This window comes from Chiloscyllium plagiosum, chromosome 16, assembly GCF_004010195.1.
Source record: "Chiloscyllium plagiosum isolate BGI_BamShark_2017 chromosome 16, ASM401019v2, whole genome shotgun sequence".
Taxonomy (NCBI): Eukaryota; Metazoa; Chordata; class Chondrichthyes; order Orectolobiformes; family Hemiscylliidae; genus Chiloscyllium; species Chiloscyllium plagiosum.
Genome location: NC_057725.1, coordinates 17,883,282 through 17,908,946, shown reverse-complemented (window position 1 = coordinate 17,908,946; position 25,665 = coordinate 17,883,282). Strand labels below are relative to the sequence as shown.

Below are 25,665 nucleotides of genomic sequence, written 5' to 3'. Positions count from 1 at the left end.
CCTGACCTATCACCTTCATCTCCTCCCCCACTCACCTATTGTACGCTATGCTACTCTCTCCCCACCCCCCCCCTCCCCTAGCTTATCTCTCCACGCTTCAGGCTCTCTGCCTTTATTCCTGATGAAGGGCTTTTGCCCGAAACGTTGATTTTGCTGAAGCTCCTCGGATGCTGCCTGAATTGCTGTGCTCTTCCAGCACCATTGGTTTGAAACAGGGCCAACTGTGGAAGGAGTCAGGTTAGGTCAATAAGATTTACCTCATTTGGGAGTCATGAGCTCCTGAATAAGAATTGAATTTGCTCTATAGTCATGCACATTATGTTGGACTGCTACCATAAAAATAACTTGCTTTATGATTTGCACAAACTATCCATATGAAGAAATAATTTAACATCGCTCTTATTTTCAGAACCTTCTTGCAGTTGTATAACTGAAATACAATAGTTTTATTATCTTGGCTTACAAAGAGGTGTAAGCATGCCTTGTTTGAAGATTATCTAGTGCTACTGCCAACACCCTTTTAATAACTCATTTTTCAAAATGTAGTATCAACTGTATTTATCACCCTTTATTTGAGCATTTCTTCTTAAACTTGCATTTTATCATATTTTAAATTTACATCCCTTTGTCTTAATAGTTTATCCTAAATTTAATCAATATTATAACCATAAACTGTTCAAAACAGTTGCATCATTGACTTTATATCCATTCACTGTCCTCTACCTCAATTTGGATCACCCTCCAGTGTACCAAACCTTTTCTTCTGAGTTATCACTTTCTGATTGAACTCTACATTTTTGAGAGCCACCACTCCAATGAAATCCCACCCTAATGAGGACAACATGAAATTAAAAATGAGAAGAAATTCTATTTTCCATCCATTTGTGGACTAGAGCGAGTCTTCAATTTGACAGGCAAACTATGCTTCGCAATTTCAGAGGTGCTCATTGTCCAGCACTTTTTGTGTTCTCTTACATTAAAAAACAGACTGTTGGAGAGGTAAAACAGATGGGACCATGTCAGGCTCTGTCTACCTAAAGATGTTGGTTTTGGGCAAATTTTCCCGATGAATAAGCACCTTGTCTTTGTTGTGGGGGGTTCATTATTCTGAAGATTGTACAAATTCTCACCAAGATATGTTTGAAAGGATGATAGACAGGAATAAATAGTAAGTGCTCATAAGACCACCGAAACAAAAAATCTGAATGAACTCCATTAATGTTAATTAATTAACATGACAGTACAATTGATTAATTTTGGACATCATGGACCTATAAGTTCGACCACAAAATCGACGGGTTTGAATGAAATTGATTCTTTGATCCACATCAATGGTGCTATATATAAAATCCAGCCATATACCACTTCCGATGCTGTAAGCCAGAAAATACCCTGCATAGCGTAACACTTAAACTTCAACATGTAAGACTTTGCCCAGAGGAATAAAACTAACTCCCTTTTTCTTCTATTAAACACTTTTTTGCCACGTCAGCTTGTCTTCATTTTAGCCACTTCTCTGTTTCTTCATCACAATACCTACCTTTAATTGCTCACGTGAACTTCAGCTTTCGGTGATGGCACATGCTACTAATCGCATCCTGCACATTTTATATTTAAAAAGTCAAACTTTTGCTTTCTTAGCCCACATTTATCAATGAATGTATCGGGTACTCAGGGTGTCACAACTATGACAGATTCATTCAGGCAGGTCTAGAGTTACGTGTAAACGTAAAATGCTACTCAAGAGGATTTCGAGGTTGGTTGAGTTACTTCTTGCAGCTGGGATCCAGGTCAAATGGCACAACCAGCACCACATATTGATGTTACTAGAGTTTGGTATGTGTTTGAACTGAAAACAGGGTTGCAGTCTTTTCAGGCGTGTGTGTGTGTGTGTTATGAATGTTTGTGTATTAATATAGCCAAATGGAGCATCTCTCCACTCACCTGCAGATTGCGCAGGCCGGTTGGTTTTCTATGCCATAATGGCTAATATTTTGAGAGGGAGCGACTTTAATGGCATACAAAGCAGGGACAATGAATTCAACAGAGCAGGAGAAATATCCTTTCAGTGAATGAACCCTTTTCATATTTACAAGAATCGATCTTTTCTAATTCTACAAAGAAAATCAACACACTGAAGACATTCACCAATACTTTCATGGTTAGTTTTTTTTGATGATAGTAATGGGATTGGAATGTTAAAATTGCACTAATTTGCAACTTTTCAAACCTGTTCTTCCTGAGAATGTAACATGTGCTGATAAAATGTACAAGCTATTTTTGCAATGGTTCTTTTTTATTCATTCATGGGATGATGGTGTTGCTGGCTGTGCCACATTTATTAACCATCCCTAATTACCTACAGGGCAGCTAAGAACCAACCACATTGCTGTGGATCTGGAGTCACATGTTAGCCAAACCAGGTAAGGATGGCAGTTCCCTTCCCTTTGGTGAATTAGATGGGATCTTCCTGACAGTTGACAACAGATTCACGGTCATCTTTAGACTCTTAATTCCAGATTTGTATTGAAATCAGACTTCACCATGTGATGGGATTCACATCTAGACCCAGGATGTTAACTGGACCTCTGGATTAAGAGTCCAATGATAATGCCACTAGGTCATCATCTCCCCCTGTTGGTGATAATGAACTATACCATGAGTCAGAACAGAAGCCAAATTCTGATCAGCTGTAAGCTTATCAAATGGCATGTTGGACCAGCTAAAATGGTCTACTCCTGCTCCCACTTTGTGTGTTTATAAGTAGCATGTCCATTATAGGTGTACTGCCACTTCAGCAGTAGGTGGGAATTTCTGTAAAGGAAAAGTCACTGAATGACAAGCAATGGGACAGAAATAAAATGCTGTGGATGCGAAAAATCTGAAATAAAAACAGAGACTACTGATAAAACTCAGCAGGTCTGGCAGCATCTGTGGAGAGAGAAACACTGGTTATGTTTTGAGTCCAGTTCTGCAAACCAGCAAGCGATGGGAATTTTGATTTACTAACACAATCTGGCATAGCCAAGATCATGGTATGCTTCAGTGCAAAAGGAAACCATTTGACCCGCCTTGCCTGTGTTAGCTCTCTTGAAGTGCAATCCACTAATTTCAATGCTGAAATTTTTCTGTAATTTTCTTTTTGTTTTTTTCAAATAGATAAAACAAATTGGAATGTCAATTGCCCAATCATCAATAAAACCTTCTACACAAAAAAAGTTCTCCGAAGACTTAAATAAAATTGAAATAAACTTATTTCCGGTTCTTAAATAAAATCTGCAACCTCATGTAATTAATCTCCAACTTAACTAACCAAACAACAAAAAATGATCAAGCCAGGTTTCATTAGGGATCTGATTTATCCTGTAATAACATCAGATGGCATCATATCATGTGCCAGAGAGTAAAATTGGAAGAGTCCTGAGATTCGTTGTTTTTAGGGCTGGAAGAGGTTACAGAGAAAGGGAGGAGCAAAACGGTTGAGAGACATGAACATCAGGATGAGAATTTTAAAATCAAAGTGCTGTTAAATTGGGAGTCGATGAATACCAGCAAGTTGAGGGTGATGGATAAATAGAACTCACATGATTTGGTCTATGAACAGCAACATTTTGGGAGAGTTCAGGTATATGGAGGATGCAAAGTAGAACAAGTTTATTGATATTTGAAGTAAGTAGCTTTTGGTATTTCAAAAATAATATAGAATGAATTGTAACTATCAATTGTTCTCTACCACAGTATACCTTGCTCCAGTTTACACAGGATGCACACTATGTGCTCCAGTCAATTTCAAATATAAAACTCAAATGATTTGTCACTGATAATATAAACCATTGAGATTCTTTGTTGTATCTATCTGCAAAGGGTTAATATACCATTTTTGTTCTTTTGACAGTGGTTGAATATTGCTTTTGGATCGAATTTGCTTTTATGCACATTCTGATGGATGTAAACGTCAGGTGTGAAAATCTTGCTCACTGAGATGACAGATGAAACGAAACTGGGCAAATTGACTCTGATTGGCCAAGTTATGGCGGCCCGCTTCTCCTGTAGTGTAAATTGTCGTAAATGTTCAAAATTTGGCATTCTTGCATTTCTCCCGATGAGTGCAAGACAAAAATATTTGGCAACGTGTTTCTCTTTTCAGGACTGTAGCCAATATGAGGCACTTCAGGTTTTCATGGCTTCTATCTTCCTCTTAATGGCTCTGAATGTTCCTGAGTTGGGATGTATCCCCTGCATAAACATTCAGGAGAGAAGCAGCGACATTGGGAAATAGTTTAACATTTAAGATTTTTGACAGCAAGGCTGCAAAATGCATTTCCTGTTCCTGTCAGTGTTGGTACACTCTGTACAGAAAAAAAAATGCAGGTACTGCATTTACTGGATCTTAAGATGCACTGAATCATAAAATAAATCGGGAAGTTAAAAGAATTCATTGAGAAAATATTTGAGCGTAACCATCAGAACATAAAACAGCATTTTGGGTGAATTGTCAACAGAAAAAGTGGTTCATACTGTAAATACAGTAGTTGTTCGGTGAATGACAATAATGAGATTATACGCATCTCACTCCAAGAGCAGACATGTTCTCAACTACTTACAGGAATAGAAGTTGCACATCTGTCAGCATATTACTGTGATGTAGTAGCATGAACATATATGGATACAGAATCTGATATGTCACATGTTTCAAAGAGCTTACGCACACTAACAGGATTTTAAAGAACACTCATCAAACCAAAACAAGATAAAAATACCTAATTTTATCAGCGATGCTCATCAGTGCTTTGCAGCTGGTTAAACTCCAGTTGCGCCCCTACAGCAATTCCTGTGGAAAGTAGTAATTAAAGATATATGTAAAGAATATTGTACTGACACAACGAAAACTTTGCAAAGACGTAGCTAGCAACAATTAGTAGGATGAACAGCAGGGTTGTGCAAATTACAGTATTCATGCCAAGTAACAGGTTGTGGAACCTATGACATTAAATAGCGCTCTCCTTATGGAGAAGCTTTCACTGAATTATTGGGAGGCAACCTGGGAGATTTTGGGATTGTCATTGGATACCAAAAGGATAATGCAGAAAACATGACATTACAATCAAAATCTACGCGACTAGCATAGTTTGTAATACACAATAATTGATGTGTTATGGAATCTGCTTTTACTGATTAGCACTTTATAATCATGTGAATATATGAGCCCAGTTGCATAAAATCTGTTTTCCCTGCTGCTTTGACGGATGAGTACAAGTTGTGTTCAGTTTGTGTTGAGCTTCACATTGTTTTATGTACAACAAAATCCACGGGTTATGTTGCTTATTCACTGTCCTGTAACTGACCTCAGCTAGCAATTCAAAGTAGTGGTACAAAGCAACTTTTAATTTTATACTCACTTTTGCTTTAACATAATCATCATGGAAAGTGAAACACATTCAGTTGGACCATATCCATCAGGAGGGTAGCAGTGACTTTCACTACCAGTGTGTGGCAGATGGTGAACTGTCCTGGAGGGTGGGGGAAGAACCCCTAAGGACATTTCGGGCAACTACTTGCAGACATAAAAAATATCCTTCATTTGTCTTTAGATGTGTTATACTGAACAAGTTCATAATTAGTGACCTGAAAAAAAAGGCTTTCAGCAGCATAAAAGCAGTCTTTTCACCTATTACAAGACTTTGTTAAAAAAAAACTTTTGTTTTGGACGATACAAATCCTTAGAGTAAGGATAATTGTGGACAAGTATTAACTCAGCACTTTATAACTGATTACTCATATCTTAAAATTCCTATAATGAATATGTATACAAGACAATTTGAAACTTAATCAACCTTTCTGGCTATTAATAATCTGTTGCAGAATCGAATATTTCTTCTGTTATGTGCAAATTTTGTTTTAATTTTGACTTAGGAGACTTACCTATATCTGTTTTAATGAGCAGAACATCAGGACCTATTCCAAAAGCATCCAACCATTATCAGATTATTCTATAATGGATAACACAGTTATTCTATAATAGATAATCCAAGCTTTTTCTTTCAGTACATATCGTTCCATGCACCTCATTGTTTTTAATGAATATTCAAGCCAACTCTTTAAATTATGTCAACCAGAACTTGTTCAAGGCTCAAATCTGAATTGGTGCAATTAAGGAAAGCTCATTACTTCATATGTGTACCAAAATGGTTTGGATTTCCTTGCTGGAGTAGAGAATGTTAATTCTTAAAATATCATTGAACATCAGTGCTTTGTTTCCCTTCCAGAACAGGAACTTGTGATAATTTTCAACTTTTGGTCCCAATTGATAAAAAAATACTTTATTCCAATAAATCCATATTGTGGTAAACAGGAAGAGCCAAAATTAACTTCCTCTAAACCAAAACACTCAAGAAAGTTCATATTTAAAATTGTACAGTTCAGTCTCACATAAGTTCCTGGCAAGCTTTCTGATTGTACTGAATGGAATCATGGAAATGAATTTGAGATTTTGAGTATATTTCATCATGGAGTTAGCTTGGACAGTCAACCAAATTCCAAATTGTTGATCAGCAAGAGTCACACTTCTCTGAACTCAAATGAACCAGACATCAGAATAATGGCTGCACAAAATTGTAAACAACACAGGAAAGCTAATTTATAACAGATTAAAACATCCAAATTTCATTAACGATCAGGCCCATTTTCTAGGTAACAAGATAATAGAACTATCGGAATATATGTTTAAAAGAAAACACAAAAGAAATTATTTCCTTTAATCAAGATGCCAGACATCCTTGGCCCTTCCAGGAAACTGTTTGAAACTTCAAAAGACAATCAACAAATGTGTGCTTTAATATTTTACAAACATACTTGACACGGTTATATTTAATTTGTGTTCTAGAGCAATAGATTCTGAGGATTCCTCTTCAATCCTTCATTCCAAAGTTTATTTTTTTTTGGATGATATTGACTACATCCTGAGCCAATGAATCACATTGCTTCGCTTGAGGTATTCACCAAAATCTTTTAATAAATCGCTGTAATCTCGGAGAAAATAATTGGTGAAGGGCACTGTTACCATGGGGAAGTTGCTTGGTTACATTTTTGTACTAGGTTTCACATGGCTCAGTAATGCAAATTGGAGCAAACACTAAGAGCACGTTACTTGAACAGTTGTCACTGGACCATCCTGAGGCACACAGTTTTCTTTGTCTCTTTCTTAGTTTCCCTCGTCATTCGAATGTAAGGGTTGTATGCATTTGTGTGTCAGCCATCTATTTTCAATTGCATGTGAAAAGATTTATTTCTGTGAAAGAAAACCATTTTATACCAATATTCTGCTAGATTTTTGACCTAAATCACAGTTTATAGGAAGCACAGTGTCAGATTTCAGGGAATATAAATCCTAACTCTCAGCTTTAATACTTTGTTTCTCTAAAAGGATTTCATTGGGTTGTGATCTTTTTCTAAACTTGACCTTGAGTTTGCTCCCCTTCATTGTGCAACCTGTTTGCTTTCTTGCACATAACACTATCTTTTTGCTTTCCCAATATCTTCAAGTCTGTCCTGCAAGTGCTGTGATTCTTAATGGCAGACAAACATGTTCCCTGGCTTGCTTAAATATTGAAATTAACTACCAAATTATATTCTTAAGGGCTGCCTGTGAAATCCAAAAAAAAACACATTTCATTTCAAATATATGTTCAATAATGACCATAACCTGCTACACTATCAACTTTTGAAGTTCTCACACAGCCTGAAACGAGGCAAGGAATGAAGTCAGAGGATGAGTGGTTCCATCCATCTCCAATATTAATACATGCTTAGTTTAAAAACAACATCTGGATGCTCATGGGAACATTGCCACCAAAAAAAAAATGATTAAAGTATGAAGCATAACTGGTTAGAGTAACTCGTGACTTGTCAATTTGTGACAACATTTGTTAATGGAAAATCATTCGGAACTTCTGTGCCCCTCGTCCTAAACACTTTCTTAAAATGGGATCTCACTCTTAATATAAAGTTAATCACTGTAAATGTTCATGTAACTTCACCCATCAGAGAAAATGCTGTCATTTTATCATATTAAGGACAGACCTTTGCTCTCATGGACAAAAAATAACAGAATTAAAATTGTCTTATTTCTTTCTTACACTCTCATTCCAGATACCAAGGAAATAGTTTTTAGTGTCTTGCAAAGGGCAATAATCTCTTTGTTGGTACAATTTAAAAATGATTTGTGTAACATTGACTACATAACTATTCTTTGGAACATCTATCATTCTTGCTCATTATGATGACTTTCCTGTTCTTTCAATGAAAGCTAGTGATGGAGGAATTTTTGGGTCTGAAATCTGCCAATCCATTCTTTCACCCCTTTATTAAATTTACCTTACATTACACTAGGGAAAATAGAAAGTCAATTACCTTCATTTTATATTAACAGATGATGACAAAAGATTGCTCTTCAATTACTTTTCTTACACCAACTATAACAGATGCAATGTATGATCTCTAAAACCTTCTGGAGTGTGTGGCTATTATTTTTGTAGCTACAAATGACAGTAAATTAATTGTTTTTCCATTATTTTGTCGCAGAATGGGCCCATCTCTAGTTTCATGGAGATGGTAGAGGGGAATTGGCTTTTTGAATGAGTACAGACCCATTCCTGACAGTATTCTCAAGTTTCTGTGAGGTACTCAATTCCAGGACATTGGCCAAGTTACAGTGAAATATGGCAATCTATACCCAGGTGTTAGGGTGGCATTTGACTTTGAAGAGAATTCAGAGGTAATGTTTTCACCACATTCAAAGTATTTATCCAAGAGTATCTAATAAACTATGAAAAATGCAGTTGCCATCAGAAGTTTCTTTGGAAAAAAATGATGTAAGGAAATGGGCAAACACAGACCTGAACAATTGGATTTTTGCAGTCCGCCAAGATAGATAGAAATATAAATGGCTGCTTGGTGGTATAGAACTTGAGTAATTTAGAAAACAAAACAGACATTATTGCAAAGCTTTTCATCTTTCACTCATCAGGACAACTCAAATGAATACCAATTTAAAGGGAAAACTACATTTGCACTGCATGAGGAGAAAGTGCTGATTAAATGGCAAGTGGAATCTAATTGGAAGTGATGTTACCATTGAGAATGTACTCGTTAGATCATGACTGACAGTTAACTGCCAAACTTTATTTAATTTTTATATCAGGCAGGTTGACTCTGATTGGTAACACCAGCCATCAGCACTCTCCTCCCATACAGCATAAATGTGGTTTTCTCTTTGTATTTTTGCTAATCATCCTGATGACTAAAAGGTAAATAGCTTTGAGAAAATGTGTCTTTTTCAGCAAAACTCAGACAGAAATGTTAAGTTTTCAATAAAATTCATTACTCAATTGGTTTGCTGCAACTCAGCAGTAATAACGAACAGCTGCAGCATGAAGAATGCTCCTTGATTGTGAGGATACATAGGCAGTTTTGTCATCCAGATATATGAACATGACAGGTTAAACCACCTCACTGAGGTTTCAAAGGCATGATCTTTACTGTAAAGTAAGCTTGCCTTTGCATGGGGCCTACTTGATTTGCTGACATCTCCTTCAGAATTAAACACAGATTGGTGTTAAGAGAGAATTATAATTTGATTCACACCAACTGTTTTTTCCAAGACATCTCTTCAGGCTAGAATGACGACTTGCTGGATCTCCATACCTAGTGGCATCCCAAACAAAACGAAAAAAAAAAGACAATCCAGCAAACTTATTAATTAGATATGAACTGTCATATGCCAACAGCTGGTTCTCTCAGCTTTAGGTTAATGCATTACAGAATACTGCATACATTGTCGAACTTTGACTTCAGAATCATTAATTTGGATATTTGAAGGTACTGAAAACGAACAATAGTTTATTCATAATCTTATTTAGTATTTGAGCTACAAATTCTGGATCTAGAATTGTTTAAAAGATCATGGGTATGTGGATTTTTTTTTGTTTTGTTTTTACAAGCAATCTTCACAGAATGATTCTGTTTGTAAATATAGAACAAGATGATACATGGAAAATAAAAGATTTAATATAAATCTACCTCTAATACTGCATTCCCTGTCATTACCAGTCGTAAGAGCTCATGAAATAACAGAAAGAGACAAAACAGACCGAATCTCACCACTAGAATTCACCATAAAAACCCCATGTGAAACATAATTCTTACAAAATATCTGAATAGTCCCTTAGAGAATCAAAATCCCCTATGAAAAACATGGTGATGACTAAATTAATGGGCGCAGCATTGTATGTCAAATCAGTGTTTAGAATACACATAATTGTCTCTATTTTAGATCACAATAGAATTATTTTTTAATAAATAAACCTCTTTAAAGACACTTCTTTTAAACAGTAGAATCAGCCTTGTCCTGTTGTCATTTGCAAATTTGTGTGTCCCCCCAACTCATATTTGTGTCTCTTGTACATTGTCCTTAGAGTTCACTCGCATCAGTAATGGATCATGCACAGAGCTGTGTAGTGAGTTTATTGTGTTTACTGTGGTGCTGTGGTTGAACGGAGTTTTATAAGAGTTATAGTGGTTCATATGCTCGTGCTCTATAGCGGGTATGGTCAGGTGACTCTCCACAGCAGTACTTCCTGCGATGTCATCACCTACATTGATGATCTCGATGGTCCTGGTGGGAGCATGGTGATTCTGGTGGTGATGCTGTTTACGCATTTTGTAAAAAATGATTAACATCACTGCCGCCATCAGTGTGATGGCTACAAAGCAACCAATAATAATCTTTGTAGTTTTCATCACCTCATCCAGGCCGGGCATGAGATTCCCTCCTGCATCAGTAATAGCAATAGTGACTGTTTTTTCCGTCGACTTTGTACTGCGAGGAGTCAAGGAGGTTGTCACAAACGTAGTATCCCAGTCACTGAAAGGTGTGGGTCTAAATTTGTCATCTGTCGTGTGTACCTGTACAGACGGTTCCATAGTCTCCACGGTGACAGTTGTAAAGTAAGTGAAGGTGCTGTTTTCTGTAGCAGTCACATTTAGCGTAGCTGAAGCTGTCGTGTTCCCTGCAGAATTACTCACCAAACAAGTGTACAACCCTGTGTCCTGGGCAGTAACGTTTGTAAAATTTAACGTGCCATCATTGAGCACAGAAATCCGAACTTTGTAAGCTCCGTGAGTCATTATTGTGCCATTTGGAGTAATCCAGCTCACTGAGGTCATGGAGGTTGATGCTCGACATTTTAATTCCGCAGCCATTCCCTCTGTCAGATTGAGGTCAGTGGGAGCCTCAACTATAACTGGAGCATAACAGTTGAATTTGTTCTGGTCCAGTTCCCCGATATAATTCCCTTTTAAACTTGGGGGTGCATGGCAACGGGCGCAGCATGTTGTGTTGGATGGCACAATCTCCTTCAGCCACCAGCTCAGCCACAAAATGTCACAATTGCAGTTCCATGGGTTGTGATGCAAGTGGACACGCTCCAGGTGGTGAAGTGGGGTGAAGAGGTCATGAGGCAGCAGAGTCAGGTTGTTGTGAGCCAGGTTAAGCTCTATTAGTGACTGAAGGTCATCGAAGGCATTCCTCTCAATCACCTGGATCTGAGCATGCATCATCCATAGTTTCTGCAGGTTTGTCAAACCTTGAAAGGAGCCCGGTCGGATTAGCGAAAGCCGATTCCCTGATAGTTCCAGTTCCTCCAATTTGGTCAGAGGTGTGAGGTTTGGGATTTCCCGAAGATTACACATACCAAGATTCAAATATCTTAAGTTTGACAGACCTTCAAAAGCTCTATCCGAAATGTATTCAAGTCTCTTTAGTTCACCTAAGTCTAACCTCCGAAGGGAAGGAACTCGATTGAAAGCATATGACGGTATGCTTTCAATTGGATTGTTCCTCAGCCACAGTTCCTTCAGTTTGGAGAGGTACTCAAAAGCTCCACTCGGAATGGTGGAAAGGCGGTTGTCAAACAGCTCCAGGGTGTTGAGATTGGTTAGGCCATTGAAGGCTCCAACCTCAATTTGTCGGATATGGTTCTTACTCAACTGTAGAATCTCTAAGTGCCTTAAATGCTTGAAGCTGTCGGCTTTGATGACTTGGATCCCGTTCTCTTGCAGGTTCAAATAGCGTGTATTGATGGAGATGCTATCTGGTACTTCCCTCAAGTTCCGTCTTGTGCAGATCACTTTGCTGAACTGGTTACTACAGGAGCAGACAGAAGGACAAGTCTGAGCTCTGACCAAACCGGCCACCACGAGGAGTTGTAGAGCCAACAGCAGCACAAATAAGGGGTCGAGTATGGCCCTGTTAAACTTTGGACCTATCATCATCTGCTGTGGATGCAATGTCATCTTGTTCAACATTCATACTTTATTGGATGTTTGTTTTCTTGAGTTCAATTTATTATTGTAATCTGAGGAAAAATTGAAAAGAAAGGAATTAGTACTCAGAACAACATATCACTAACTCATTTTGAAATCTCATCTCAGAATGCCATTTTTTTGTTTGCTGCACTCCCTCTACAATACTTTCAACATAAGCCACTGTGTTCTAATAAAACACACACAGCAGCTTTAAGGCCAAATTCAATTGACATCTGAACCACCTCAAACTTCCATAAATACATGAAAAGGGCTTTCAAACAGTCAAAAAGGGACATGATTTGATTAATATGCATTCTTGACAGGCAAGGCACATCCCCAGAAGGCTCAGAAATTAACTATTATTTCCCTTTGCTGAAATACTTACAACAATTTTCAACGTCACATTTACAATCATACAATTTTAATGCACATTGGCAATGTTCTAAGCTTTCAAACTGCATTTGAATAATGCAGTATCTTTAAAACTAGGAATTACATGGCAAAATTATTGTACAAACAAATCCAGTATTTGTATCAAACCCCTTAGTCATTTTAAAAAAAATGACATTAGCCAACTGCAAATAAATACATTTGTTGAATAAGAAATGGGGACAATAACCTGGGATTTTACTTATCTGACCGTGATGGACAAGCCTGACTTTCAGTCTAATGGGAATCCAGCTAATGGCGGAGGTTGCAAAATCTGATAAGCCCACAATGACAAGAGGAGGGAGCGATATGAAAGGATAAAGCATGGTGCATAGAAAGCTATATGTATCAGCCTGGGGTAAGGCAGGACAAATCAAATGTCACAAGGTAATTCAGAATGTTGGGGTAAGGTTGAGGGGCTGGTAGCACTAGATGCAGGGGTTTTGCGGTGTTTGGTTAGATTTGGGGGAGGGATGTTAGAGGTCAATGGGGCTTTGTTGGGAGTGGATAAGTGGAATCAGACACCTTGGTGTTCAGGGGATGGTAGCATGGCAACTTGGAGGTGGGAACTTAGAGTGCAGGCTTGTGATCGAAGCCTGTACATGGTGGGGGAGCAGAAAGTGGAATCTTTGGACATCTCCAAGGTAGGTGAAGGGCAGGGGCACTGTCATATCAAGGGGGTTCCTTTTGCAGGGACAACTTCCAAATTTAGGTGTCAACTTATTCATCTGAATTCACCAAGTCATCAGCTGGGCAAAGTTGCTGGGTTCGCTGAGGTGCTAGAAACTTGGCCCTTCAAAGTGAAATTCAATTTGAATAACAATGAGGCACACAACTCCATCAGCATACTTTGGAAAAGGTTCATGCACCTTCACCCTGTTGCTGCCCAGTTAAAGCTGGAACTGGGCATGGTAGCAATCAGTTTGGTTTGGAAGTCTGATTTCTAAAAATTTTAATCACCTGCCTTGATGTTTGGTTGAAGTTCTCCCAATGTGTACGCTAACAGTCCAAACTACAAATTCCAGGCTAAAATAAAGGATCAGTTTTAATATGCAACGTTGTTCTGATGTGAAATAAAACTGTGGTGAATTTTATGATCAACATATTTATTGCATAAAGGTTTTAAGATGATTTGCAATTGCTTTATTTCAGGAGAAAGACAATCAGAAATGTTTGAGTTGAAAAAAAAAACAGCAAATAATTTCTTTTTGGGTCAAAATGAATTTAAGTGAAGCTGTAGATCATTCAAACTTCAGTACAAACAATTGAGTACGATTGTAAAGTGGTTCTGGTAACATGAATTATTTTGCAAAGTTGTCTCTGACTCTCACAAACACAAAAGTGATGATCCAACTGAAGGATTAAATCTGGAAGAGTGTTGGGAGACCACATGACAGAAGCTATCAAGTGCACAATTTTGACATTGATTGCCATTTATCCCAGTGGAATTAAAACTGTGTAAAATGTTCACGGTCTCCCCTGACTCTCAACTGCGACCTTCATACATTTTAACAGAATCCTTACTAAGGTTTGAAGGACATCTGCACCCCATCAACACTCTTTAAAACCATGACACTGAACACTAAGCCACCCTCTCAGTGGCAAAACTGTGATTTATTAACAGGTTTTTTTTCACTTGAAATTTCACTGAGTATCAAATTGGGGGCACAGCATGTGTAATATATTTGGATTTTAAAAGGCTTTTGTTAAAACTCCTCACTGGAGGTTGGTGATCAAAATGAAGACACATGGATTAAGAGATGTACTGGAATGAATTGAGCATTGGCTAATAGCCAGCTAACAGACAGTAGAAATGGGAATAAATAAATCATTCTTGGCTGACTATGACTCATAGGGTACTGCAAGGGTCAACCTATGATGGCATTGAATTTAGGATAAATTTAGGCACAGTACCTGGAGTAGTGTGTGTAGTTTTTGGTTTAAATTGCCACTCTATTATCCCCTAAACAACAAGGCCCCTGATTCCAATTTCCCACACCCAACAAACACCCACTGACCTCTAACTTACCTCCCCAAATCCAACCAATCACGTGACCCTCTCCTACCCACACACCCAACCCCCAAACCCAAGCTGACTCCATTGCTACCCCAACCTTACCCCGGTGTTCTGATTTACTGCATCTGCTCTTTCCTGCCTTACCTTAGGAAGGACATCATCGCAACAGTGCAACAAAGGTTCCCCAGAATTTACCTGGGATAGTGGGACTGCCCTATGAAGGGCGAATGGGGAAACTGGGCCTGTATTCTCTGGAGTTTTGAAGAATGAGTGACAATATAACTAAAACTTATAAAATACCTAAAGGGACAGTCAAAGCAGATGCAAGGAAGGTGGTTCGCCAGGTTATAGAGCTCAGTACTGGGGACACAATTTCACAATTGTGGAAAGCCACTTAGGCGCAAGCCATGATTTTCAGTTTCAGAAGTTTGGGAAATTTGGAACTTTCTACCTCAGATGGCTGTGGAAGCTCAATCATTGAATATATTTAATATATGGACTGACAAATTTTGAAATGACAACAAGATATGGGGATTCCTTGATCAGCCATGAATGCATTGAATGACACAACAGGTGGACTGGACTGCGTGGTCTACTGTTATTCTTATGAACACTTCAAAGCAGATATTTATTAAGCTGTTTATAGTTATTTTATAATAACTGATAAAATAAAGGGTGAATTTTGTTACCCTCTAACTTTGCAACTTAAATTATTCAGGTAAAATTTTAGCCAAGTGGGCAAGCTTTACACAAAGTGATTGATGTGCTGTTTTCACTCTCTAAACCTGCCTGTCTTATATTCGATCTGATCCAGATGGTGGAATCCTGCAGGCCTGGTTTCACTTCACCTTTGTGTTTGCAACTATATGTGACCCAGCTCTTAACCATGTCATTGCAGCTGAGTACTTTTGGAAACTGAATCTGTCAGAACTCTTCTGTTGTTTTCTGGTTTGTTGCAACAGGTTTTAACTCGACTTGGTCACATGACAGAATCTGGAAGAAAGTGAGCACTGCAGATTCTGGAGATCAGAGTCAAAAGGTGTGGCGCTGGAAAAGCACAGCAGGTCAGGCAGCATCCGAGGAGCAGGAATGTTGATGTCTCGAGCATAAGCCCTTCATCAGTAATATCGGGGGTGGGGGTGGGGGGGAAGGGAATGTTATAGTTGATGAAGGTGATGGTTGGAGATAGTTCAGAGTGGAGGGTGGAGCAGCAAGGTGGGAAGGAAGATGGACAGGTGGGACGGTTCAAGAGTGTGGTGCCAAGTTGGAGGGTTGGAGCTGGAATAAGGTGGGGGAAGGGTGATGAGGAAACTGGTGAAATCCACATTGATCCAGTGTGGTTGCAGGGTCCGAAGGCGGATGATGAGGCATTCTTCCTCCAGGCGTCGGGTGGTTAGAATTTGACAATGTAAGAGGCCCAGAACTTGTGTGTCCTTGGCGGAGTGGGAGGGGGAGTTGAAGTGGTTGGCCACAGGGTGGAGGGGCTATTTGGTGCATGTGTCCTGAAGATGCTGTCTGAAATGTTCTGCAAGTTGGCCTCCAGTCTCCTCAATGTTCAGGAGACCACATCGAGAGCAACAGACATAGTAGTTGAGGTAGATGGATGTGCAGGAAAATCTCTGCTGGATGTGAAAGAAACTATTGGGGCTTTGGATGGAGGTGAGGTGGGGGGAGGTGTGGTATCTGGAGGTTGGTAGGGTGGAGGGAGAGGACCGATGGGGGGGGGGGGGGGGGTTCTGTTCTTCTTGTGGTTGGAGGGATGGGGTTTCAAGGGTGGAGGTGCAGGAAGTGGAGGAGATGTGCTGGAGGACATTGTTGACCATGTGAGAGGGGAAATTGCAGTCCTTGAAGTAGGAGGCCACCTGGGATGTTCTGGAGTGAAATTGCTTCTCCTGGGAGCAGATGCGGTGAAGGCAGAGGAATTCGAAGTAAGTGATAGAGTTTTTACAGGAGGGCGGTAGAGATTTTCTCGTGCATCCAAACACCTCATCTACTGTGTCCACTGCTCTCGATGTGGTCTCCACGACATTGGGGAGACAGGATGCCAACTTGTGGAGCGTTTCAGAGAACAACATGTCTGGGACACATGCACCAAATAATCTCTCCACCCTGTGGCCGACTAGTCTCAGTAACATCCCTGTCAATCTTGTATGTACCCTTTCCAGTTTAATAACTTCCTTCCTTTAGGAGGGCAACCAGAATTGTATGTACTACTCAAAATGTGGCCTTACCAATGTCCTGTTTAGCTATAACATAACATCCCAACTCCTGTACTCAGTGCCCTGACCAATGAAGGCAAGCATGCCAAACACCTTCTTCACCATCCTGTCTACCCGTAACACCACTTTCAAGGAACTCTCTATCTGTGCCCCTCGGTCTCTTTGTTCGACAACACTCCCCAGGGCCCTATCCTTAACTGTGTAAATCCTGTCTTGGTTTGTCGAACAAAAATGCAATATCTCACATTTACCTAGATTAAACTCCATCTGTTAATCTTCGACCCACTGGCTCTGAAAGCTGAATGTGTCGCATGACTTATATTGGACTGTGCTACTTCATGTCTGCCTGATTTAAACAAAAATGTTGATAACTCTCTGATGGTCTTGACCCCTTGCTGAAATGATTTCGTAAGGTAGACCCGATGATGAGAATTCCATTCATGGGAGTCCAAAATTGCACACATACAGGGTGGGCACTAATACATCCAATACAGATTTCAGGAGAAAATTCTTTACCCAGACTAGTTAGAAGGTAGATCTTGCCATCATGTGAAGAACTGAACAGAATAGCACAGATACCTTTATGGGAAAGCTAGATAGATTTACTCGGGACAAAGGAGTAAAGAGAATGCAGATAGGACAGGTTGGACCTGTTGGGCTGAATGGCCTGACTTTTATGTGGTTCCAAAGATGTGAGATGTCCCTCTATATCTCACACAAATACAGATATGTTCTTTGTCATGGGGTAGTAGAAGTCTATTCAATGATGGAGATTGTGATCAGAAATTTGTACTTCCAGGGGCAAAGCCTGCCATCTTCTTACCCTCCTCCAGAATTAAGTTCAGGACAGGAAGACTCATAGTCACCCTCCTGTTCCTCTACAGATTGATTGAAGTCTTTAAGTGTTCAATGAAGAATCTAATCAGGGCCTCAGCCCTCTGCCACTGCAATTAATCCAGTTGTAGGTGAGCCCATCACCATGTAACATGTCCAACAGGTCATCCTGGGTGGGCTGCTTGTCAGCTGGGGGCAAGCTCAGTAAATGGTTGATTGAGGAAACTGTCACCTGTCCTTATCGCTGATGCCTTGCACCAATCCCCATGGTGATTCCCAAACCTAGAAACATTGCTGCTAAATATTACTCCGGGGCCATTGTGATCTGTGAAGCAGTCCATGTTCAAATGCAACAGGATCTGGACACTATCCAGGTTTGGGTTGATAAGTGACAAGTAACATTAGCACCACACAAATGCCAGGCAATGGCCATCTCCAATAACAAACAAACAAACAATCCAACCACATCCCTTTAATATTCAATTTTGTTACCATCACTGAAGATCGCCTGGGAGTTACTATTGACTAGAAACTCAACTGGACTCGTCACATAAACAGTGCAACCACAGCAGATTAGAGGCTAGGAATACTGTGACAAGTAACTCACTTCCCAACTCCCCAAAGCATGTCCACCATCTACAAGGCACAAGTCAGGAGTGTGATGGAATACTCCCCATTTGCATGGATGTGAGCAGCTCTCACCACACTCAGGAAGGTTGACATCATCGAGGACAAAGCAACCAACTTGATTGGTACTGCATCAACAAACATCCACTCCCTCCACCATCGACGCTCAGTAGCAGCAGTGTGTACTGTCCTCAAAGATGCACTGCAGAAATTCACCAAAGATCCTTAGGCAGCACATTCCAAACCCACAACCACTTCTGTCTAGGAGAGGGGCAGCAGACACATGGGAACTCTGCCAACTTCAAGTTCCCCTTCAAGCCATTCACCATCCTGACTTGGAAGTATATCACCATTCCTTCACTGTCACTGGGACAAATCCTGCAATTCCCTTCCTAAGGGCATTGCGGGTTAACCCAGAGCAAGTGGACTGCAGCAATTCAAAAAAAAGGCAGCCCACCACCCCCTTTTCAAGGGCAATGTAGGACAGGCAATAGATGCTGTCCAGACAGCGTTGCCGACATCCCACAAGATAATGAACAAGAAAGGTTCTGCCTACCCTCCTTTGGGCTGGTGCTGAGTGGAAGGGTTGCTGGCATCACATTTGGCAGCAGCTCTCACTGTGTGCAATTGCCACAATCAACATCCTAATTTCTGTTGAAAGTCCACTTTGGCCTCCCCTTACCTCACCTTGGCAAATGCCTGATGAACATATTGCGTGGCAAGCTTTCCCTGGAGGTAGGTAGGTCTCCCATATGCTCATGATCCAGCAAATCAGATCCCAATACCTCAACAAGGTTCCACCCATGTTCCATTGACTTTGCACTCTAGAACAGTGGCTTTACATTTGCCAAATAAAACCAACCAAATGTTTTTACTTGTATCTCACAGAAATCACCTCACTATTACTTCTGTATCAAAGTGGATTTCTGGAAAACATTGTGTAGCGTAACAGAAAGTTGCTTTATAACTAATTTTTTAATACTCCTTCAAGTTAAACACCATCAGCTGCTTGTCCATGTTTGCTATCGCTTGGTTTTTCTCATATTGCAGATGTTTATAGTAAAATACCAGAGTGATTCAAATCATTTCGGCAGATGTGAAATTGTGAACATGCTGAAATAAGTTTCAGAAGTATTAGCAATAATAGGCGCAGCTAGACTCAATTATGCAAATTAGTTACAAAAATTAAGGAAATATTGTACAGTATAACAGGGAAGCACAGGACTGTAAATCGAAGCTAATGCAAACTATAAGAAAGCGAGAGGAAAAGGAATAGGGAGATTCTCTCAAGATCCTAAAATTTCCTACATAATGCCACTGTACATACATTATCAGCACAAACAGTATTTCAAGACAAAAATACAATTGAGGTGGAGTGGTGATAGAGAAAGGCAATAACTACGCGGTCATCAGTGTCACTCACACCCTGGGAACAGTATATTTTTCAAAAATATTAGTAGAAAGATTATCAGTAGTTGAACTATACTTGCCTTAATATACTTCCCCATCTTCCCTCCAATAATTGTCCCACGCCTTCCGACAAGTTGGGAATATGAAGCACTGTGAGTGCTAAAATAGAAGTGTTCAATGTAATCTGGGCAATCACGTCACCAGTTGCTGTGTGAGCTGCTTCTGTAAATTTGTGTAGGGATGTCATAGGAGTGTTTAACAACTGCTGTGACTTGTGTAGTTTGAGCAAAGTTTCTCAAAGCAAGTACTGAACAGCTCTGGTGCTTATTAAAACTTACACATTATTTTCTTTTCTGAAGCATTGCTGAATAGTCAATCATTTACAAATGGTAAGAGTTTTATTAAATGTGAGGCAGAGTCTATAAAAGAATTGTCAGTTTAATAATAATGTGTTACCTTGGGGAACAGCTGACTGTCAGACAAAAAAAAATAATTTCAGTGGAGAGATCTATCTGAAATTTAAATTAGTTTTGTCTGCCCTGGTGAGCTGAACATACTTTATCAAATGAAACATGTCTTGGGGAGAAAGCTACATGGAGACAGTTAACAGGGTCAATGTGACAAAATTCAGAGCAAGGAATTACACTTTCAATGCACTCTCAACTTGCCACTTGCAGACCTTGCAATTAAGTGGTGTACACAATAGAAATGACATTCACATTTTTCGAATTTGGCTGTGATTCACTTAGCAGCTACCGTTCATAATCAAATAAAGAGCACTCGAGGTTGGAGTCAAAGCAAAAGCTTTGTGAGCTATGTTGTCATCAGTGCTGTGCTTAATTGGTATTAAAAAACATCAGGTCAAACTATTAAGCATTCTTTGCTTCAGTGTCAGATTTGAGGAATTCAGCAAGATTCCGATCAGTCCAAAGCTTAAACTACATACGCTTTGGAAAATGCTTTAACCTAGAACGTGCACAATTTATTCCTTGTACATTATCATTTTTAGTCACCAGTGCATTCACTGTAAAGTTCCACCATCTGCTGGAGATTGCAATGACCATTATATGAAAGGTAACCCACTTTCTTCTGAGCATTTATGGTGCTTCAAGGGATGTGGACAAGTGACACTTTTTCTGTTTTGTTCTGCATTTACCATGGTTAATCTTTACTCTGCTATTTAGTCCCCAACTTAAGATTAACAAAACGTTTCTCCACATTGAGTTGCTCCAGGTCTTTAAATGGTACATCGCATGTCTCAAAAAGTGCCATAAAAATGTTCTTCTTTCCTAAACGCTTTGAGATACCGATATCACTCTCCTTAAAACAAACATGTTCATAACAACTGATCCTATTATGATGATAGACAGAATTCAATTCCACTGAAAAACTACAGCCCAGCTCAACAAAAATATCAAGTTGCACAATGAAGCCATTAACATTTTGATGCCAGTAAAGAGAAGGTTATTGGCCCAACAAAGCTCTTGAGGGACAACAATATCAGTGCAACAGCCTTGAAATAACTTGGCAAATCACTACGCTAGAAGTAGCATTTGTTGATCTTTCAAGAAAAGTACCTAAATACAGGAAGTCCCCCAGACTACGAACGAATTCTGTTTTTTCCACTGTTCTTAAGCTGAATGTGTGTGTAAGTCAGGCTAATTAGGCCGCCCATTCTTTAGGACGAAACATTGCATGTAACTTGTATTTTTAAAAATAAGGTTTAAAAATGAGAAGCCAGAGGTCAGTTCGTAAGTACGGGATGTTCATACGTCAGGCGCTCATAACCCTGGAACTTCCTGCAGATCATAAGATACTTGTCTTTCTGCTTTGTCTTTACGTTGTGGCAGAGTTATGGCAATTACCTGATTACCCAAACTTTGTATGAAGAATGTTTCTTTTTCATTGCAAAAATTTCATGCTACCAGAATCTCCCAGTAGGAATCTGTGAGATTGGGCAGATTGCATGGAAAAACTGACAGCGCAAGAGGCCATTCAGCCCATTAGGGCAGCACTAACTCTTTGAAAGAACAATCATGTCACATCTATGTTATATCTGTAACCAGGCAAGTTGCTCATCCTCAAGTACATCCTGACTCAGATTTGGAATTATTTGACAACATGGGAAAGACAGAGCATTCTGTATGCTGTCAACTCAGCGTGTTGTGTTTGTTATGGGCCAGGCCCGACCCCTCAAAACATTCTTAAGCAGGTATCAAAACATTCTTAAGCAGGTAGCCCAGACTGTAACTTTGCTATTTGTTTAGGTAAGTGTATCATGGATATTCCCGGAGTGAATTAACTGATTCGACTGCTAAGTTTTAAACAATTTATTTACAAAATTACAGAATGAAACACAAAGAACAGAAAATAGAATACTGGATAACTTATCATATCCAAAACCTGACAGACCGTCCTGACTTAATGATGCTGTTCTGAAAATACTTGCAACAGCAGAGAGAGAGAGAGAGAGAGAGAGAAAGGAGATATTGACATTATCTGGCTGTACGTAGCCTTTCTTCACACCCACTGCTGCTGAACTGAACTAAAAACTCTAAATTAAACAAAGGCTTGCTACACAGCTAGCTAGCTACTCCCCTTTGATTATACCTTTTTTTAAAGACATGAAGGCCTTAAGCCAGAGGCGTTATCTGTTCGGGGTAAACAAAATGGGCCCCAATAAATCTTTCCAACCCAGCCAAGTTGCAACCTGGCCAATTACCCCACCTCTGGAAAACAAACTAAAAGGCAATAGCAGCCCTGTAAAAACACCAGCATTGTGGCACATTTGAGGTGGGGAGGGAGAGCTTGGATGGATTTCTCACTTCTCCATGGAAGTAAGTTCAGTCATAAACCATCCTACAGATCCACCATTTAACAGGTGAGCTAAAGTATCAACCAGCATGTTTGCAAGAGGCAAAATTTCCATTGTTGTTGTTTGAGGTCAGACCTACAATGGTGGTGCCATCAGCAATCTTATAAATGGAGTTTATCATGCCTCTGTGATTACAGCAACCTAACACATCGTTACTGCTGATTCACAGGCTGCAAAGACCATGAGTCACTAATGCATTTATCAAAGCGCAGGTTTGGAGCTCCACCTCTGCCATGCCCACTGCTTAAATGCACGTGTGTGACTGAGCACGTGCAATCAGCAGCCATCTTTGACTACAAGCTTGGTATTTGCAGTGCACAACTCTGAACTAAAAATGGGAAAATCACGATATATTGTCTCTCTATTTGGAATATCAAGATGACACTTTGATTCCCTGGTTACGTCCACCATATGATATGATGGATTGAATGTTATGATATGTTTGCATTTCAACTGAGCAACATTACAGCTGGACGTTTATCTGTCAAGCAAGACAAAAGAGTCTATTTTACAATTGGCAATTGCTCCTTCCACCACTGGGCCCCAGCCACAATTTGTAACTAAATAAAACTCTAAAAGGTAGTGGGTGAAATGCTGAAGAATCAGGACAAGTTAGGGCAGGCCCATCGGAAGTTTGGACAATCTCAGAAGGTAGATAATAGGAGGCTTATCAGGGGTGCATTGGAATGGTAGACTTGATGGTTACCAAAGGTATGGATTAGGTTTCAGCCAAGATGGGACAGTATCGGTCAATGTTGCAAAGGGTTTAGCTAGTTTTAATTATGCAGCTGGAGCCATACTTTTCAAAGTCAAATATGTAATGAAATTTGTGAACTGCTGTTATAGCCTCAGACTGTGCCAGGGAAAAAATATAGAATCAGTACTCAGAAGGAGTTTGCTCAGAGAACCACAGACACTTGCTTTAATCGTCTCAGTATTTATTTAGCGACGTTTTTGCTTAATCCACCCTAAATGGAAAACAAGCAGTTTATAATTTAGGGACAGTGACAAGACTAGGACCCGAGATCACTACCTCAGCGTGAAGGGATGACCCATTATAACCGGATGAGGAGGAATTTCTTCAGAGGGTAGGGAATCTCCGGAACTCACTGCCACAGAAGGCTGTGGAGAGCAGGTCATTGAGTGTATGTAAGACAGAGATAGACAGGCTCTGGGTTAGTAAGGGGATCAAACGTACAAGGATAAGACAGGAGAATGGGGTTGAACATGTGCCAGGAGAACTGGTATAGCTGGAAGGGCATTGGAATGCATGTGGCATTCACAACATCATGGTAATGTCATGTATGGTATAATCAGAGAATCAGAAATGCATGTAATATGGTTAATACAGTGGTAATGGGCAACTTTAATTTATATGTTGACTGAGGAAACCAAATCTGTATTAATGTTGTGGAAGATGAATTTCTGGAGTGTATGAAATGGGCTTTTGGCACAATATGATGAAAGACCAACTAGGGATCATTCTGTTTTAGATGCAGTGTCATGGAATGAGAGGGGGTTATTAATAGCTTGCTGCTGGCATGATTTTGGGAAATAGTGATCATAATATGATAAATCTCTTTAAATTTGAATGCAGTTGATTGTGAGTGACTTTTTTCAAACAATTGCAGTCCATATGATGTTGCTGTTCAGAAGTGGGCTCTGGGATTGTCACACAAATAAAGCCTTTCTGCAGCTATTTCATACAACTCTATGTTGTTACATCATTTTGAAGTGCAGTTATGGCTGTGGATATTTTGGTGAAGAATTATAATAAATTATTACTCTTTGGTAAGATGGGTTTTAATGTAGTTTTAAATGAATCTTGTTTTGCAGTTCTGTGAAGGTGACCTCTTTTAAGTCAGAAACACATTCCTTAGCCATAGGTCAAAACACATCAAGAAATCATGTGACTTAAGTGACTAGACAAGCTGCCTGTTCTTGGAGTGCTGCATGACAATTGTTTGAGTTCTTACTAACTTGGGTACTTATGACAGAGAGAGAGAGAGCAAGAGAAAGAGACAGAGAAATGGGAAGGTGCCCCAAGTAAGCCTGGTTCAGAAAAGGAGTTCTGGATTTGTAGATGCACTGTTTAGCAGCCTGAGTGTAGTCAAAGTAACTGGAAAGCATGCTTTTTTAAAATTTAGACTTCAATGAGAAAAGCCAATGAATTAGCCCATACTTGTGTATTTCTGGGAGAGACATGAGAATCACATCTGCTGGATTTGCAGAATGCCTGCAACCTCAGCAGTTGAATATGAAATTTAAAGTATTTTTTAGATTAGATTACTTACATGTGGAAACAGGCCCTTCGGCCCAACAAGTCCACACCGATCCGCCGAAGCGCGACCCACCCAGACCCATTCCCCTACATTTACCCCTGCCCCTAACACTACGGGCAATTTAGCACCTAACTTGCACATTTTTGGACTGTGGGAGGAGACCGGAGCAAACCCACGCAGACACGGGGAGAATGTACAAACTCCATACAGTCAGTCGCCTGAGCCGGGAATTGAACCCGGGTCTCTGGCGCTATCAGGCAGCAGTGCTAACCACTGTGCCACCGTGCCGCCCTAAAGTGAAGATAGAAATTCTACATCACTGGACTTGAGTGTCCATGAAGGTTATTGCTGGTGAAAAAGAGTTGAATACTGCTTTTTGTTGTGGATGAAGAAATCTTCCCTAACTTTCTTAGATGTATATGTATATATTTCTTCTTTTATTCATAACATAAACATATGTTCTTTTGTTGAAAGTGTACTGATAGCCTCATATGAATATTTTTAGTGCCTGACCACACAGCAATTAAAAATAAAACTTTATGGTCTTAAAGCCAGGTTTCACCCTGGGAGTTCACTTGCCCAGTATTAACACCAGCTGGGACCATGACA

General features: G+C 39.7%; 1 protein-coding gene across 10 annotated transcripts in view; it reads right to left on the bottom strand.

Moving 5' to 3' along the window:
• Positions 1-10,043: 10,043 nt before the first annotated feature.
• The window catches only part of lrrc4ca (leucine rich repeat containing 4C, genome duplicate a), a 994,912-nt gene continuing 979,290 nt past the window's right edge, over positions 10,044-25,665 (bottom strand). For all 10 annotated transcript variants that reach the window (XM_043705485.1, XM_043705486.1, XM_043705484.1 and 7 more), the window contains one exon: positions 10,044-12,413. In XM_043705485.1, the coding sequence (XP_043561420.1) occupies positions 10,441-12,363 (1,923 nt within the window). In that variant the 5' untranslated portion in view covers positions 12,364-12,413 and the 3' untranslated portion in view covers positions 10,044-10,440. The remainder of the gene's footprint in view (positions 12,414-25,665) is intronic.